Source organism: Gopherus flavomarginatus, chromosome 8 (assembly GCF_025201925.1).
Source record: "Gopherus flavomarginatus isolate rGopFla2 chromosome 8, rGopFla2.mat.asm, whole genome shotgun sequence".
In the NCBI taxonomy this organism is placed as follows: domain Eukaryota; kingdom Metazoa; phylum Chordata; order Testudines; family Testudinidae; genus Gopherus; species Gopherus flavomarginatus.
In genome coordinates this window covers 39,356,151-39,375,484 of record NC_066624.1, presented here as the reverse complement: position 1 = coordinate 39,375,484, position 19,334 = coordinate 39,356,151, and the positions used below count along the sequence as shown (strand labels likewise).

General features: G+C 48.7%; 1 protein-coding gene across 3 annotated transcripts in view; it reads left to right on the top strand.

Moving 5' to 3' along the window:
- Nucleotides 1-9,735, top strand: part of LOC127056786 (glycine receptor subunit alpha-4) — a 42,585-nt gene extending 32,850 nt beyond the window's left edge. For all 3 annotated transcript variants that reach the window (XM_050965063.1, XM_050965064.1, XM_050965062.1), the window contains one exon: nt 5,909-9,735. In XM_050965063.1, coding sequence (XP_050821020.1) covers nt 5,909-6,199 — 291 coding nt within the window. In that variant the 3' untranslated portion in view covers nt 6,200-9,735. The remainder of the gene's footprint in view (nt 1-5,908) is intronic.
- Nucleotides 9,736-19,334: the final 9,599 nt, after the last annotated feature.

The following is a 19,334-nucleotide window of genomic DNA, read 5'->3' as shown; positions in this document are numbered from 1 at the left end:
AAAGGTGGCATTATGTTATTGCTTTCAACAGCAGTGCTGTCAGGAGGAGACCTTGTAACAGGATCCCTGGCTTAAAGTTGCCTTTGCCTGCCCTCCCACAGGGCTGAGAGTTCTGTGGAGTGCTTCCTGGAGCTGCAACAGAGAACCTCAGCCTGTGATTCTAGCCCTTATGGCCGGGAAGAAAACCTTCCTGATGCAAATGGAACCAGTGCAGCAGTCTGTAGACAGCTGAAAGAATAATTCTCTGAGGGGTGAACTGCCCCTTTCCTCTCAAGGGGGTGTTCAATTTAAAATCTGACACATGGTGCTAATTTCAGTGACAACATAGTTCCACTGCTGATTGTTTTAACACCCAGCTAGAATGCCTATCCCAGAAACCCAGACTACCTCCCCGACTCACTGTCTGCTGCCAGCTTGTTATGCAGCTGCCATACAAAGTTCTGCAGCAGGTTGGACACGTACATTTTGAGGGCAGCATAAAACAAACAGAAGGTCATATCAGATTAAATAACTGAGAGGACTCCCTGGCTACTGGATTATTCATGTCCAGGTGAATCCAACCCTCGCTCTAGTACTATACCTGGAACTGCCACCGAATCTCTAGTTGACCGCCCCAGATAGGGTGACCAGAGAGCAAGTATGAAAAATCGGGAGGGGGTGGCGTATTATAGGCACCCATAGAAGACAAAGCCTCAAATATCGGGACTGTCCCTATAAAATCAGGACATCTGGTCACCCTAGCACCAGAGTGCCACAGAACGGAAGGACTTGGCTGCAGAAAGTAGCTCAAGCTTGCTGCCCACACAGGGCTTTACTCAAGAGCTGCTCCCTCTTCTGGATGAAACTGGCAAAGCAGGATTTCGGCATGGGAGGGAATTCCATTCGGAATGTCAAGTTTAACATCTCTTGATTTCAATCTCTCTTTCGCACAGCCAGCCGACCCTCCAGCCCAGCGACAGAGCCTTGTCTAGGGATTCTCCCCCATTCCAGCTGCCAGCACAGCTGCGCCAGTACAAACCCCATGCAGAGAGAGCTTGGCCAATCAGCTGCGGTTTGCGCCAGTGCAGCTCACCTGGCTGACAGGTTTGCTTACCTACACTAGACATTTGTTCTGTTGCAGCTGCATCGTGGCTGCTATTAATGGCAGCTCTTGGGACACAGCCTCCATCCAGGCAAGGCCTAATACAACTGCAGGTCAGGGTTCAGCCTTGGGGTTTGGTGATCCTCTTCCCAAAAGCACCAAACTCCTCCAGCCAAGAGAGGTGAGTCAAACCGCATCTATTTCTGCAGTGTAAGAAAAAGCTGAGGTCATCATTCCAGCTCCTAAAGGAGCAGTGAAGGGCACAACCCTCTGTCTGGCGTGGCAGTTCACCCTTAGCAACCCTGCTGTGTGCGCCATTCTTCCAAGCGCTCTCTCTGCTTTCCTGGATTTTGCAGCTAGCAGTAAATCTAAAGAAAGGGCTAAATAAATCTCTGCAATGAAAGAAAACTAATATCAATAATTTACCAGCTTCCTGTTCTCCACCCACCCCCCGGGAGAGATTTGCTTAGTAGGCAGTTATCTGTTAAAAACCAAATCAGTGCTCTCTCTGCATGAGAACCCCCTGAGCTGGCTGCTCTCCACCCCAGAAACTAACATCGGGGAGGAGTATGGACCCTGCTCACTCATGCAATGAGATGAGCGGGTCTGTGCTGAGGACCCTTGTGAAAGTGAGAAATAAGCACAATGATGATGATGAAGAAGAATCATGCTTTACCATTTCTGTAGCCTTTCATCCGAGGATCTGACAGTCCCTTACTGAAACCTTTTTCATGATTGTCTGTAGGACAATAGTGTTCAGAGACCCCCCAGCTGAGATCAGAACCCCATTGTATCAGCCATTCTACACAGAAAGGGACAGGCTTAGCCCTGAAGAGCTTACAACCTAAACAGAGGAGACAGTGGGTGGGAAAAAGGGTTACAACATACAAACAGAAGCTTGGGGAGTGAGGTACAGACATCAAATGACTTGTCCAAGGTCTGTGGCTGAGCCACATGTTGATCCCAAGTCACCTTAGTTGCAGCCCCATAGTTTAACCTCAAGATCATATTTCTTTCCAAATTAATTGCTGGCATAGTTGGGAGCAAGACCATTGAAGTGCCGCTGGATCCTGTTAATGCCAGGGCTAAATTTGGCCCACTAAATATTGGAACTCCTCGCTGAGGTAGGTAAGGGATGACTATGGCTCATTTGACCCATTACTGAAATGCAGCCACTTCTGGAGTCAAACAGCAGCTGTTAACCAGCACACAGTGACACTACCCACGAGAGGAAGTGAAGCTGAGTGTCATTATCCAGACTGGAATTTGCCCAGAACATAAGGGGCAATACTGCTACCTTGGTAAAAAATGCCACCGGGGTCAGGGTCTCAGTTTTACATCTTGTTTGAAAGAAGAAATGAGCTTTAAGGATCAGCTTACTAAGGAGTGAAAAGAACTGTCTGTCTCAAAGAAAACCACAGTCCATATGGATTGAGTGAGGCTACAGAGCCCGCTTCTGGGTGTCTTGACAAAAACACCAGGGCCAGAATAATTCACTGTGGGAATGTGGGCGACAGTCAATTTATGTCATGCTGGATGAAAGAGTCACTATCCAGCACAGGTGGTTCAGCCCTCCAGGTTTATCTAGGTAAGGTGACCCCAGGGAAGCTATGCAAAGGCTTATCCCCTGGATCTGTATCACTGTATGTGTGTTTCTATAAGTACCCCACACCGATAGGCATGCTAAAGCTTTCCCCATGAAGCAAGCCAGATACAGCACTGCTCTATGGGATGATAATGCAGTGTAAGCAGACAGGGTTAGAAACAGCAGCTCAGAGCTCACCTACCATGCCCAGGCTGCCAGGGCATCAGTTCTGGGCCCTGAGCACTGCCTGCAATCCTATTATTATATGGCTGCTTATGTCTGTAAGTTTTGTTCTATAGACACACAACAATGGGTGTAGTTCACAACATGTCCTCACAATGTATAGATATGGATAGTAGGGCCCACCCACTCATCCCAAGCGGATGCTGATCAGGCCTTTACACCAGCTGCCACCGTATCCCTGCATTGTGGAGGCATCAGTAGTGACCCAGAGTTAAGGGGTTGTTAACAATTTCTGTATTACAGTCCCTCTCTTTCAGACTCCAGTGATTGCAGCAAGTCTCTATAAACATGGAAAACATAATCCCAACTATACATATAAAATGATGGGGTTCTAAATTAGTTGTTACCACTCAAGAAAGAGACCTTGGTGTCATTGTGGGTAGTTCTCTGAAAACATCCACTCAATGTGCAGCGGCAGTCAAAAAAGCAAACAGAATGTTGGGAATCATTAAGAAAAGGATAGAGAATAAGATCAAAAATACCATATTGTCTCTATATAAATCCATCATATGCCCACATCTTGAATACTTTGTGGAGATGTGGTTGCCCCATCTCAAAAAAGATATATTGGAATTGGAAAAGGCTCAGAAAAGGGCAACAAAAATGATTAGGAGTATGGACTGGCTGCCATATGAGGAAAGATTAATAAGACTTGGACTTTTCAGCTTGTAAAAGAGATGATTAAGGGGGGATATGATAGAGGTCTATAAAATCATGACTGGTGTGGAGAATGTAAATAAGGAAGTATTATTTACTCCTTCTCAAAACACAAACTAGGGGCCACCAAACAAAATTAATAGGATGTTTAAAACAAACAAAAGGAAGTATTTTTTTGCACAACGCACAGTCAACCTATGGAACTCCTTGCCAGAGATTGTTGTGAAGGCCAAGACTATAACAGGGTTAAAAAAAAAACTAGACAAATTAATGGAAAATATGTCCATCAATGGCTATTAGCCAGGATGGGCAGGGATGGTGTCCCTAGCCTGTGGTTGCCAGAAGCTAGGAATGGGCAACAGGGGATGTATCAATTGTTCTGTTCATTCCCTCTGGGGCACCTGGCATTGGCCATTGTTGGTAGACAGGATACTGGCCTAGATGGACCTTTGGTCTGACCCAGTATGGCCATTCTTATGTTCTCTAGACCTGGCCTGGTAACTCTTCCAAGGATAATGTCTCCAGGAAGGGACACTTGGCTTTCCGGACCCTGCTGCCATGGCTCTCAAGCACCCCAACCAGCAAACAGTGGGGGAGACCACATCTGCACCAAGGCAATGGGCTCACAGCAGGGCTGCTGCCTCAGTGCACTGGGGAATCCTTCAAGCACTGATTCCGAGGTCCTGAACTCCCCCACCACAATCCTCTTCCCCATTCACTCTCTGGTTACCCCTATTGCTCTGCTCACCCGTCATAGAGCAGCAGCATGGGGGAGTCCCAAGGGGGTGGCGAGGGGCTATGCAAGGGGAACATGGGGGGCAAGTGAGGATGTGAGGGAGCAGGATTGCGTGGAGACAGCATGGGGAAGGACTGGAGTAAGAACATAAGAACGGCCATACCAGGTTAGACCAAAAGTCCATCTAGCCCAGTATCTGTCTACCGACAGTGGCCAATGCCAGGTGCTCGAGAGGGAGTGAACCTAACAGACAATGATCACGTGATCTCTCTCCTTCTATCCATCTCCATCCTCTGACATACAGTGGCTAGGGACACCATTCCTTACCCGTCCTGGCTAATAGCCATTTATGGACTTAACTGGATAAATTCATGGTGGTTTTCTTTTAAACGATGTTATATTCCTAGCCTTCACAACCTCCTCAGATAAGAAGTTCCACAAGTTGACTGTGCGCTGAGAAGAGAAGCTATGGGGAGAGGCGCAATGGTTTCAGCTCTTACATCACCTGTGTACCACACAGTGCACTGGCCTTCTCCCCTCCATCTCCACACTGCACATTCAACCTTTCCCAGATCAGCTACTGCTAAAACCCAGTGCGTGTCCTCCTCACACCCCCTTGTGACTGCTATTACAAACACGCCATTCCTCCCATCAACCACAACACCCTGAAACACACCCATCCACTGGCAACCTGCCACCATGCATGCAAGCCCTTTCCTTCCAGTACTACCCCTCAACCTCCAGAGCAATCCAAGAAGAGCCATTCCCAGCCCGGCTGCCTGATCTGAGGTGCAGGCTGCACTCTGTGTGCATGGAGGTGGGAATGTTGTGGGTAAAATAATCCAGAGGAGGTTACCAGGGCTGGGTAAGCACTTAACTGTGATTTCCTGGCTTTTCTATGCTGGTATGTACATGTAACAGGTTCCTGCTCCAGGTCTTTAGGGGAGGTACACTGTGTGGAGATGGATTATCTTAGCTCAGTGGTTAACCTATTTACCATTGTGGGCCGCATATGTGGCTCTCTCCGTTTATGTGGGCCACATCCACATCACCCACCCACCCACAATCTGTACAGCCCTGAGGATGTGACAGGGGCCGCAGCTGTGTGCTGATGGGGCCCCAAGCAGCCCGCAGGTTGAGATACACTGTCTTAGCTACTCACACATCACTGCCTATGGGACAGATGCATGGAAAGCACAGCCCTGGTCCAGCAAAGGCATGTGTGAGTGTGAACTCCTGGGCCCATGCACAATCCCATAGCAGAGTGTCCCACTGTAGCCAATGGGACTCCCTGCTATGGGATCTGCTAGCCTGACCCTTCTACCTGCACAATCCAGGCTTATAAATGTGTGTGATGGTATTTGGTATTTCTAAATTCTATATATCCATGTGCTGGTATAGATATTGTGTATATGTAGGGATATATATATATTTTACACACACATTTCCATACAGTATATATGATCAAAACAAGCCATGCGTATATATACACTCCCTATATAGACACACTACTGCAACACCTTCTCTCACTGTCTGGCATCTAACTGTGGCCAGTGATACTGAACTGACATGTCATTCCCTTCCCCTCTCATCTGCATCTCTCCAGGAGGAAGAGGTTGTCCGTGAGAGCCGCTTCTACTTCCGTGGCTATGGCCTAGGCCACTGCATGCATGTGAAGGATGGCAGTGCTGTGGAGGGTCCCAGCATCTACAGCCCCCCTCCGCCAACCCCTTTCCTGAGGGAGGGAGAGGCAATCCTCAGGCGCTACGTCGACAGGGCCAAGCGGATTGACACTATCTCCCGAGCAGTCTTCCCCTTCACCTTCCTGGTGTTTAACATCTTCTACTGGGTGATCTACAAAGTGCTGCGGTCTGAGGACATCCACCAGGCACCCTGATGCAACACGGGACATGGCGCCAGGCAGGGTAGCTGCTATGTCTTCCCAGTCTCATATGCGCACTGAAGTGTGGACTGGAACCTTCCACCAGCACTAGTCAGACACTAGTAGGTTTGCCAGGAGCTTGTCTCTCTCTGACCCAGAACTTCTAGTACCAGCTGAGAAACTTGGGCATGCTCTGCATGGTGTTAGGGGGCACGATGCTGCCTTGAGGACCTGGCTGTACTCCATCTACCCATACTCTAGCATGGCGTTGGGGTTTGCTGTAGCTTGAGGCACTGGCCTTTATCATCTAGACACGCTCCGTCTCCCAGCAGGGAGTTGGCGAGTACTGCACTGCAGCTGTTCATAACCAGTATGGCTTTAGAGGGTGCTATGATGCTGGAGCTGCTGCCCTCCAAAACAGAGACATGTTCCATCCCCCGATACATAATCAGCATGGTAACATGGGATAATGGACTGCTGGGAGCGTATCGTTCTAGAACGAGACGCTCCATCTTTCCAATACCCCCAGCAGCACAGAGCTGGGGGCGCTAGGCTACCGCGTGCCAAAACTTGGACAGGTGCCATCTCACACCACCCCAGCAAAGTGACAGAGGGTATTTGCTGCTGGAGGTGCTGTCCTCCCTAACCCAGCTATAACCCACCTGCTAATGCCCTACCTTGGTAATGCTATGCTCCCAGGGGTTCTGTCCTCCTCCATAATCTGCTGTAGAAATGTGGACAACAGTCAGCTCGTGGTCAGACTAGATGAAAGTCACCATAACAGTGCTCCCAACACAGCCCCAGCATGGTGCTAGGATGCATTGTGCTGCTAGAAGCGTTGTGTACCATCCTCCAGCTGCCGACAACCTAGCATGATGATGGAGGGTGCTGTACTGCCACTATGGTTATTAACCAAATCTTGAGCTCTTCTTAAACTGGCAAAGCTCATCCAGCCATGCAAACCAGGCCAGGCAGCAATGGACACCATAGGGTAATCAACTCTTCCTCTGATATTTACATTCTTAGCCTTCTCGTCTCCTGCTTTCATCCCTTGATTCTTTATGGCAGAGGTGCTTGCTGTGGGCACCCCTTTTGGTGAGCATGTCAAGTACAAGACACCCAGTCTCCTCTGAGACTCTGAGGAGACTGGTCAGAAGGCTGGGGCGTGAAAATGGCAGTAAGGCAGAAAGCACTGAAGCCAGCTGTGGAGATGGTTCACTGTAAAGGAAAAGGCTTCAAAGGTCTGTCTAGGGGGCCATGATTATGTTCTTGACTTACTCTGTGAAGAAACAGTCCCAGTTCTCCTCACGCTCCAGACAGTCCACTCCCCTTCTCTTCTCATGTCAAAGTGAACAGAGCCACCAGAGTTTGCACATTATGCAGAGCTCTAACACAGATTTCAGGTGCAGGAGTGAAAGGGAAGGTTTTTTTAAAAGGTCAGAATAAATAAGGGCCCAATCCTGTGTGTGATGAGCACCCCTAAATCCCACTGGTTAAACTGGAACTTAATGGTGCTCAGAACCAAAACAGGAGGTTCTTCGTAACTGGCAAGATCAGGCCCAAAGTTGATCTGCCTTAAAAGGTTTTGTTGGGCAGCAGGGTTCTCTAAGGTGCCATTGGCCTTCTTGTCTGATACCAGAGGGGAATGAGTCTGCGGATGGCTAGTGTCCCTGGATCAGCACCTTTGATCTCGCCTGTGGAGTTGCCTCCAGTTGCAGTGAGAGCAGGATACAGTCCTGCTGGGACATGAAAGGGTGAATGCGTTTTCCCACCATAACAAGAGCAGCAGGAGGAAGTACTGGCCCTCACCAATCTCCTTCCATTCCCCGCCTGTTTTCCCTTTCCAACACCACTAGGCTCTCTGGCTCATTTTAAACTGGGTCAAATTCACCCCTGTTGCAATTTTATTGAAGTCAGTGGAGTTGCATCAAGGTTGTCTTGTCAAGTAACTTAAGCCTAAATCTTAAGGAATCTAATAATCTGGGGAAGAGCAGACCTGAAATAGCTTAGAAAAATCCACTGCTCTGCCCCAAGAAATAAAAGCAAAAGGCAACATTTATATAGGTCCTACAAAAAACAAAACAAAACACCATGTTTGTGCTATCATTCTCCCTCTCTGGCATTTTGAGTTTGCCTGTTCCCTCTGCTCACATGTAACTAACCCAGACAGTGCCCAAAGCATAGCTCACCTCCTCAGAGATGCTGGTGCTCATGCTGTACAGCCATGTCTGGGGTTTCCACGCCATGCACAAGGTGGGGCAGGGGAGGGAACCAGTGTTTGCCAGTTGGACCAGAACAGCCTTGTCAGGAGAAGTGGGATGATCACTTGTCTAGAAGCTCGTTACAGGCAAGTGCAAGCCACAGCACAGTGAGCAGCGGGTGTCCTTTTAAATCTCTGCATGCCTGGGACCAAGCGCCAGGCTGCAGAAAGGGGGCAAGGTCTTGGCACATCTCACAGTGCCTCTTATTGTAGATCTGGTCCAGATGGGCAAACAGCACAAATCCGCCTTGTTGAAAAACTTTATGGACAATGCCCAAGGGACAGTAATGGGGCTGAACAAGGGAGCCTCTTTGACTGGAGCCAGGCCCCCAGTCAGCTGGTGCCAGACCACCACCTCAGTCCCAGCATATACAGAATCAAAGCCAAAAGACCAGAGAGCAGCCTCGCTGGCCAGGGAAACAAGGGGCAGAGTGCAGATCACAAGAGCTCTCTCTGCTGTAATAATACCCCAGCGAAAGGTCTAGTGCCCTCAGCTCCCTACTGCAGTCACATCAGGTGCCCAGAATGTGATGGGAAACCTACTACAAATCTAGAGACACAGAGAATTCTTAGTCTTTTCTCAGGCGTTACCCCCTTGACATCAGTTGCCGGAGTAAGAACGTCAGGATTTAACCCAACAAGGATGCTCAGCACCTCATAGGATTGGGCTTCCATAGCGCTTTTTGTCATCCAAAACTTTTACAAACATTCGCTAATGAATTAAATCTCGCCCCGCCCTTTGGGATCAGTGGGTAGGTAGATATTGCTGTTCCCATTTTACAGACATTGAAATGGTGGCCGAAAGCTGAAGTGACTTGTTCAAAAGGAGTCAGTGTAACAGCCAGGGTTCCCCAAGGAGTGGTCAAACTACAGTAGAACCCTATTTGGCCACAAATCAATTACATTGTGTTGTTCCACTCATGTTGATGGGGCCCAGTAATGTCCCCATAAGTCATGCAGGCTTACTAGATATTTCTCTCCCTTTGTTTTGTTGTTGATTCCGAGTCCTGGTTGGTAGGTCTGGCCTGAAAACAACCCAACTTGACTATTTAAAGACTTGCTTTTGGACAGATCAAGTCTTTGAGGCCACTGGAAGTGATCCTCCACCTGGTATAAAGTCACTTCCTCTATCTTGCAAAACTGCTAACTGTTCTCTCCTGGCACTGAGGAGCCTTGAAGCACCAGAGGTGCATACATTGTATGGCATGTGGAGAAGTGTCAAGTTTTGAAATGAGGGATTTTTAAACAGCATTGATCTTCCTACACAAATAAAATGTATCTGCGGTTTTCATTAATAGTGCTAATGTTATTTATAGAGGAAGGGATTTAGTTTAACATTGACACAACACCTGTTAGTCTTGACCTGCTGCCACCTCCCACAAGCCTCCTACTCCCTTCAAAGAGGAGATCATTCTTGCCTGATCTTGCTTTCTCCATCACTGGTCCCCAGTGTGAAGCAGAGGATCACAATAGCATCTTCAAGAGCACAAAGACTATTTGGTCTCCTTTGTCATTCAAACCTGTGCATCCCTTGTTCGCTCTTTGTCATCAACAGATCTGAACTCTGCTGTCACAAAGAAACCACCCTCTCCTGGGGTCTGAAGGAATTCAGTCTCCATGGTCATTTCAGTCTTGACATAAGTTGCATACAACCCTCAACCTGCACAGGAGAAACCATGTTTTCCGTGGGTCAGAGGGAAAATTAGACTCCTTATTCATTCAAACCTTGGTGTCCCTCAACTCATTGTTGCATCAAAAACCCCAGCTATGCCATTAAGTGTTTTTTCAACTCCCCACTCTCTGCTGTGTGTCATAGGCCCTAGACAGCTCACAGGTGATAGACATTTCCCTTTTAGCTCAGATGATAGGGGCTGGAGCAGGAGGATTTGTCTTCTTTCCATTGTCGCCATGTAGCTGCAGTTAGTGACAACCTAAGAGCTCTAGGTAGTCACGCAGTAATTACAACATACGTAATCAGCCCAGTCTGACTGTAGGCAGTCAGGCACAAACACCTCATAGCCAGTTAGGAGACAGACTGTTCTGAGAGAATTTTGGAAGTTTAGTTCCTGAAGTTTTGCAGTACAGTCTTCGATCTGATTGAGGACCTCATTCTGGCAAGGTATTCCTTCCCTTCAGAAGAGTAAATACAGGCAAACACAATGTTGGTAGTTTGGCTAGAATGTTAATGGTGTTGCATGTTTGAATTTACAGTAGAACCTCAGAGTTGAAGACACCTTGGGAATGGAGGCTGTCCATAACTCTGAACCAGACATTATAGACTTCAGCCATCGGGGGGGGGGGGGGGGGGCAGAGGGCAGGTTGGGGTTGCAGCCTGGGGGAGGAGGAGAGACCCCTAGGCTTCTGACCCTGGGGAGCACCAGGGCTCAGGACTGTAGATGTGGGGGGAGTGCTGGGGCTCAGGGCAACAATCCCAGCTTCTTCCCAGCAAGGGGCGCCGGGGCTCCTTGTGGCTCTGCTCCCCAGTTTCAGCTAAGGAGTGTGCCAGGACTTGGTGCTTTAGCTACAGGGGGAGCACTGGGACTGAAACCAGCACTCCCCTTGTAGCTAAAGCCCCGAGCTTCAGCGCCCCCTGTGGGGCTAAAGCCAGGAAAGGAGCTGCAGTGCTGAAGCCCCAAGCCCCGGTGCTCCCAAGGGTCAGAAGCCCTGACCTCCACTCCCTGCCCAGACCCCTGACACTTACACCCTGCAGCTGCAGCCCTAACTGCCCCCCTATCCCAGCTGAAGCCCCAAGGCAGTAAAGTATTTGTTTTGGGGGAGGAGAGGTGTCCGCTGCTCTCTGATTACTTCTGGTTCCAGAGGGTATCCAGTTGACCGGTAAGTACGTAACTCTGGTGTTTGTATCTTTGAGGATCTACTGTAATAACAATTTGAGATTGTCAAACAAGCTCAAATGAAATTATGCAATCAAAGATGATCAGTCATAGATTAGGGCTACATCTACACTATCACTTACGTCAGCCAAGTTTGTGTCACTCAGGCTGTGAATATTCCACCCCCCGAGCAACACAGTTATGCTGGCATAAACGCCAGTGTGCACAGCGCTATGTCAGCGGCAGAGCTCCTCCTGCTAACATAGCTTCTGCTGCTCACGGGGGTGAGAACATCTTCACTACGCGTGCTGCAGCCGGACCAGTACATCTGCGCCGCTACAGCGCTATAAGCGTAGACATGCCCTAGTTCAGGAAGAACAGATTACTGTACACCAGGGGTGATAATGTAAGAGGTGGCCTCTGAGACACTCTTCTCTGTAACTGGTGGGATGCTGTCAATTTGCACTCCCAGCATTAATTCCTAAAACCTCTGTCTTTTAATAGGGTCTGAAACAAATAAATCCCATTGTGGAGGAAAAAAATACTTCCAAGTGATTAATTTCACTGTGTGTTCTGTTCTGACATTTTCATTTTACTTATAGAATTTCTTTGATGGTATCCTCAGGTTCAGGGGTGGCTATATGTTTTTTGCCCCCCCAAGCACAGCAGTCAGGCGAATTACCTGCCGCCGAAGCCATGGGACCAGCAGATCTCCCGCAGGCGGGCCACCGAAGGCTGCCTGACTGCCACCCTCACAGCGACCGGCAGGCCGCCCCCCCCCCCGTGGCTTGCTGCCCCAGGCAGGCACTTGCTGTGCTGATGTCTAGAGCTGTTCCTGCTTAGATTACATGATTAATAGGCTAAAGGGAATTCTAATCTGCTCATTAGTACTGTTTCATCCCTTACAGAACCCATTTGTCCTAACAATTATCCTTTATCAACCACCCAGTCCATTACAGAAAACATCTGCCATAACAAGTATTCCTGGTCAATCACCCACTTCTGTTTATATGGCTGCAGGCACTTTTAGTAGTTTGAAGGGGTCTTCCCTGAGACACCTATTTTCCTATAGACTTGGAGGCATCAGCCATAATGAAGTACAGTCTAATATTTGATCACATGAAGTACCTGAATATAGGTCAGTCATAGGTTAAAAATCAACACCCTGGCCTTAGAATTCAAACACACTTTTTGCTAATACCATAAAGATTTGGGGAGAATAGGTAATATGTAAATGAATTGACTATACAAGAAAAAAAGAATCAAATGGTTAATATTTACTAACAGGTACTAAATTAAATAAGCAAAAACTCATTTGTTACAAAAAAAAGGAGACTTATTTACACTGACCATCCCTGTTCCTCAGAGGGAAACGTGACTAGAAGTCCACTGCATATTCATTACTCTTTTCCTACAATGTTAAGTGTTGTACATAGCAAGGACGCTGGGCTGGTTACAGAGGTTCATTTTCAATCATCTCCATTTAAATGAAATTGCAGAAGCTCCTTCTCATCAGTGAAGAGAGGACAAGCTAGTGCAGAGGCTGCATGTCAAGGGAAAGGATCTGCAGTGAGGGATCACATTAGTTAAACTTTCCGAGGTGCTCCTGTACAAGGAGTGTCATAGACACAAGGCTTGGTGTCAGGCCCAGCCTCTGGCGCTGAGAGAATTAGGTAGTGCTGCCCTCCACTAGTGTCTTCTGACTTCCTTAAGGAAAATCCAGGCCCTTGGGGGCTGACCAGCTTTGGGGACTGGAGCCTTTCACCTTATCTGCTGCATCTGCACTGAGCTGTCTTTGAAAGATCTCACCATTGCTCTAGCACTGGGATCACTAGTGTAGATCAACCACAAGCTCTCTTTCACCTAAGACAGGGAAAAAGAAAAGAAAGAGCTGTGTCATTGACCTAACTCTGCTCAAAATTGTGGTTACGCAGTCAGTGGCTGACCCAGCCTAGTGCTTCTGCTGTTCCTAACGCTGTTAGAACCAAATCTGTGTTAGACCAGCAGTGGGAGATTGCCAGACAGGGTTCAGTGTAGACCACGTAACGGCCCTGGGTCACACATTTAGACCCAGCTTGCTGTGGCAGTGAATTAAAGTTGTTATGGTCTGATGTTTGCTCTTTGGCCTGTGTGCAATGAATTTGATGGTACTCGACAGACAGGTGTCCCCATCACAATCCCTTCCCCATCACCGTGCATTTGGCCCCTTCTCCATCTCAGCAGAGGCCAGGACTGAGCTCCCCATCACTTCATATCGGTGCTGAGCCACACTAAGGGGAGAAGCTTTCACTTCTGTGGATACCTAGATGGCCTCATCCTCCAGCATCAGTCAGTCTCTCTCTCTCTCACTCTCTCACACACACACAATTTCCCACCCCTTCTCCCATCTTCACTTCTAGAGCAGCTTCCTGTGCTGAGGGCTCAAGTCAGGAGATGTGAAACCTATCAGCCTAAGCAGATAACACAGATTCTATCCACCCCACTCCTGCAGCACCACCTTTGGGGCATGTTGCCCCATTCCACTCCTATCACTGGACGAGAGGCCACTCTTATAACCCTGAGCAAGAAAATTACTGTGGAAACCCCAGAAGTAGTCTAGGGCCTTTCTCCCAACAAAGTAGGACAAGTAACTGAAGGGCCCACAGAAGCTTACGTTGCTTGTGTTTATGGTCTGCTCTGTCTTGAGTGCAGCCTTCCCATGAGACATTACAAATCCATGTCTCCTGGGTCTGTCACTATGATGCATGCCATGGCCACGCTGAACTTCCCAGCAGCATCAAGGCAAGATCTCAAATACCTCTGCTCCAAAAGCACATGCATCTGCCCTTAGAAGCAAAGGAGAATCTCCATTGAGCAGTACAGGGTCCCTGACACAGTGAAAGCAGTACTAATTTTACCCACTAGGGGATGTCAGCCACCATGAGATCTCACAGTGGCAGGTGCATCAGCAATACAATAGCTGGGTACGGAAGGAGGGGAGGTGATAAGAATGCCTTTAGTAGGCATTCAACGCTGGTGCAGGGAGTGCACATTAAGTAAAGCCCACATTCAGTATCATATTGTTTCCATAGGGCAATGTTGGCCTCAATCAATTGTAAACAGTGCTCTTGGCTTTCCCTGCTGTGGGCTGTTAACAGCACATGCAGCAGCCTGGACTTGAGATTGAGGCAGCTGCAGGTGGAAAGCAGCCCTGGCAGAGAATTGCATTGGGATGTAGTTATCTCCAGTGGTGATTTTTCTGACATAATTGGCAGTGATTGTCTTGTTTCATTAGACATTACACAGCCAGTTGCTGAGCCCAGCACTCCGAGCCTGTAGCTAGGAAGCCTCCTGCATTTGCTGACTGTAGGGATGGGGGTACAGTTGCACTTATCCCTCCACTTAGCTTGGGACCTCATGCCCCCTCACAAGCCCTGTCTCAGTCAGCTGCCATCAAGCTCCCCTCAGAAGTGCCAGTCACGCTGCGTGTGGAGAATTCCTCAGGCTACGCCTCCAGCCTCCATGGCTAGGCTGGTATTTTCCTTTATATTCCTTTTGTTTCCAAGGCCTCAGACACAGCTTTGCAGTGTGGCTACTCATGCCCAGTGCCGATCACTGACATTACCACTGCAGTGAAGGCATAGCCCAAAAGCGGTCAGAGGCATAGCCCCCTCCACTATCATCTCAAACCTGTGAAGAGTCACATCTATAACATTGTCCCCCACTCTCCTCCATGGACCCAGGAACTCATAGTGAAGACCCAATTGCACTCCCCTGTGCAGATGCCCCTATTGGACCAGCAGACGAGAAAACCTTGGCTGAATCCCCCTGGAGTTTCCTGAGTATCTTCTCCTTCACTAATCCTAATAACTTCAGAGGGCAGACTCTCTAAATGGTTTCGGATGTGCCTTGGTCAGAGCCTTAGCTTCTTGTACATCTCCACTTGTGATCACCAAGTCTCCACTGTCACTTCTATGGTTACTCAGCCCAACATTCCACAGCTATGGTCACTCAGTGGCCTATGCCCCTCCCTTTGTCCTTGGGTCTCCTATGTTTTACCACGTCATTATGTCCCAGCTAGCATCACAAGCTGCTCAGTGTCCTTTGAACTCCCACTGCGTTCTCCGTGTGCCCATCCGGTGGTCAGCAGGCCTGGCATTACCTTCCTCCAGTCTCAGGTCTCATAGTATGTGCCACTCACGTCAGCTTGTCTCCCTAGGCTCATTTCAGGCTAATCCTGACTTTGTGACAGAAACATTTTATATTGTAACATAACTGACAATCTCCTGCTCCCAGGTCCCACAGACCCCAGCACATGGATTCCCTAGATTCAAGAATCTAGTCGGTCCGACCTTGGAAATGAGTCAAGCAGCGGGAATAGGGGACAACCTACCTGCTGTCATAGCAAAAATCCATAGGAAGCTCCAACTCTTCCAAGAAATGAAGAGTTTCTAAATCCTGTGGCGCTCTAACAGAATTACCAGATCCCCTCCCCACCCTCCATCAGAGCCGAGAGCAAGCACTGCTACAATGAAAGGAAATATAACCTGCCCTCATGCACAGGCAGGCAGAGCTAGTTATTATGGCCTCCTAGCAGAAAGGGTGTCATACCAGAGCCAGCTTTCTAGTGAGGGGCTTAGGCTGGCTCCCTCAGGTTGCTGAGCTTGTGGGACCTGTGGGGTGGGAATAAAGTGGATGCATATCTCACTCATAAGTAGGTGATATTTACTTTCATTCCCATTGGTGTAAGTCAGATCATGGAATCAATGGAGTTTCACTGGTGTAAGATCAGAATTAGACACACAGGATGAATTTCCATGAATCCAGCCCTACACTTTCCCTCATGCACACACATGGCCTTTCTCCTTTTAACTCCTCAGGGTGGTACAGGTGCTTTCCTCTTCTTTCCATTAGAAAAACCAATTATGCCTTTTTCTCCTCTGCATCCCTCAACTCCTCTGCAGTGCTAGGCACACACACAGCCTGATAGAGATATACCCTGAGGTGATATTAACAACTTAATTAACATTTCCCCAGACTGCTATGTAGCCCTTTAATGAGTTCACTGAACCACTACTGCTACAAAACAGCCCAGCCAACATCATGGTGACCCTGGGACCTGCTTCCCTCCTCTCTCATCCCTACTTCAGTGCCCTATATTAACTGCCCAAGATGCATCCAAAGTTTGCCCACTGCCCAGACAGCACGACCGCCAATTGCCTGGTCATAGCTCCCATGCATGAGCTATAGCTGGGGCATGTATTTCAGAGGCTGACCCCTTCCGTGGCTTCCAGAGAGACAGTGAGAATAAACCAGTCTATAGTAAGTTTTAGAATGGCGCTGAGTCTCACACAGTAGCTCCAGTTGCTTTGGAAGCAATACAAGCTCACAGGGGTGAGGGAGAAGGGGAAAGATCTTAATGAGGAGTCTCATCTCTGGTAGAAACCCCAAGTCCCACTTCTATGAGCTATTTCACCCGTGGGAAGTAAAGGGTGAGGTTTACTTGGGACATAACTGCTCTCCTCACAGAGTCGGCTAACTAAATGACAGCTCCTCCCCTGTTGCCCCCTCACCTCCAACCCCCGTATCTGTCCTCCCCTTTCCAAGCTGGTCAGAAGCCAGCATTAGAGAATTGCCAGCTGTCCTCGGAGACTTAGGGCAGCCTGGACAGTTCTGCAGTACCATGAAGGGCCAGCGCTTTTGTTGACAGCTGGCATCAGGGTGAGGCAGAGATCACAGCTGATTACTCCACTCTGGAGTGAACATCAATCTCCCTCTGTCCTCACAGCCAACTTTCAATAGAGCTGATCTCTGAGTGACAGCCCAGCCCTGGCCTCTCACTAATGGTGTGCAGGGCAAAGCACTGGCTCGTACCTTTTAGAACCATCTGCCTCTCCCTTTTCTCCACCCAAACCTGACTTCAGCCTTCTCCCAAACATCACTGCTTTTGCTCAGCCCTGGGGGAACACTTTCAGTGGGGATGCTGGCCTGTTCCTGGCCTCACCCCCTAGTAGAGGCTCCACATCAGAAATGGGCACAGACAACTCAGCCTGCTTCACTGCTTAGGGCCAAACAAGTGAAATAAGCTGGCAATCAGTTTTTGGTGCTCAAACTAGCCTTGCTCAGAACTACCTAAGCAGCAGAAACACCAGCTCCTTGACAGGCTGAGGTGGCCTCCAGCAGGTGCAGTGCTTCCAGTGAGCGTGACCATTGTGTGGTTGGTATTTCTAGTTCAGTCTAGCCCACCTATACTTGCCCATGCAGGACTATCCACCTCACCCCTGCTGCAGCTTCCTCTGGCCCACTCCTGATTCTCTTGGGTTCCAATCTGGACCACCCACCCTGTTCTCCAACCCCTTTACCTACCTTGTCCCCCCCAGCCAGTATAGATATGTAACACCTTAAGTTCCTCCAGCCATGCATTTCACAATGATTATGACAACCAGTGGGCTACTGGTTCTCAGCTAGAGACCTTACATGCCACCCTTTGGTGAACTGTTATGCAACTATCTGACATGGGGATCCCTGTAAAACCTTATGCACCCCTTGCACCTTCTGCCTGTTGGCACAAGGAGGTCCCTGGGTCCCACGCCCCCAGTGTGAACTGGGAAGGAGCAAGGCACTCTTCTCACCCTGCCAGGCTGCCTGAGATCTCCCTCCCTAGCCAGCTGCTCTGTCCCAGAATTACTACTTTAAATTCCCTTGTCTGATGTGGTAACCATGACAACCAGCAGCCTCCCTGTAAGAGAGGCAGTGATAGAAGAAGTCACTTGGGTTTCTGCCCTTCAGGCATAGCGGCTTGAATATTTCTTTTCTCAGTGTAACCATGGGAGGGAAGGGGGGGCCTGAATGGCAATGTACAACTGCCCCTCTCCCCTTCCCCAAGGCTAGAAGCACACTGTCAGCCTAGGGGCATCAAGCAGCCCAAACTCCCTCCTGGCTCCCAAGCACTTTTGTGCAGTTCTCAGTTCCCATATTCACAGCACTGCAGGGGGTTGCTCACTCCCCAGCCCTCCGCAGAGGGAGACATACACAAAGCTGAGCCTGACATTGCCATCCATGCAGGAGGCTGTGAACCACGGTACTGATTACAAAAGTAAGGGCCTGCTCCATTCCCAAAGACACACAGCAAGTCAGGAGCAGAGCACAGGACTCCTGGCTGCCAGTCCTGTGTTCTGACCACTGACATAAAGATCCTTACATAAACACTTCACTGGGCTTCACATCAGGCACACAGACTATTTTCTGCCTGCTCTGTTTGAATCTAGAGAGACATCACAGTGGTTGTCAGACTCTCACAGAGAATCAGCCCAAGGCCTCAAGCCAATAGCCAGGGACAAATTAATTGATGGTGTAAATTAAGGTCACTGGAATTATACCAGGGGTTAATCTGGCTCTTAGGCAAATATAATCAGCGCCAGTGTTTTCTGGATTGCCAGCCAAATGGCTAGTTAGGGACATATGATACAGATACAAACAGATATTACAGTCAGGGCTGGTAGCTCTGGCTACGATTAAGGTTACCTGACACTTCCCATTATAAAGGCCCATTTTCGTTGCATGTAACTTTGCCAAATTTTAACCATTTGGGCTGAAGTTTTCCATGGCAGGTGTCTGTCTCAGATAGAGTTTTGGAAAATTTCAGCCAAAATGGTTCAACTGTTTCTGAGAACAATGCTAAGGAAAGGTATGTTATTTTACCCATGTTAAAAACAACCCTGGAAGCTTTTTTCCTTTGAGACATTCTCAAGTCCCTACACCAAAGCAGGGGGATTAAGGTTGGCATGAGGGTGGCCTGTATGCCAGAGCTTGCCTTTTGCCATCCCTGTGAAAAATGTCAGCCAAGTTGGGTGGGAGAAGTACATGTGCTTTGAACATGCTCAGTGAAGATTGCTAGAACTTAACAGGTACATTCATTGAAGATTCACAGCATGTTCCACACCAGCACAGAGATGAGCAGGACTCTCCCTGCAATTGCCATTCCAGGCTCTCGTGGGCCATGTAAAGCTGGGCACCAGAACTAAGGGCAGGTAGCTTCTCCAGTGATCTCAGTGCCCCCTTTACTGGGTACAGGCAGCAT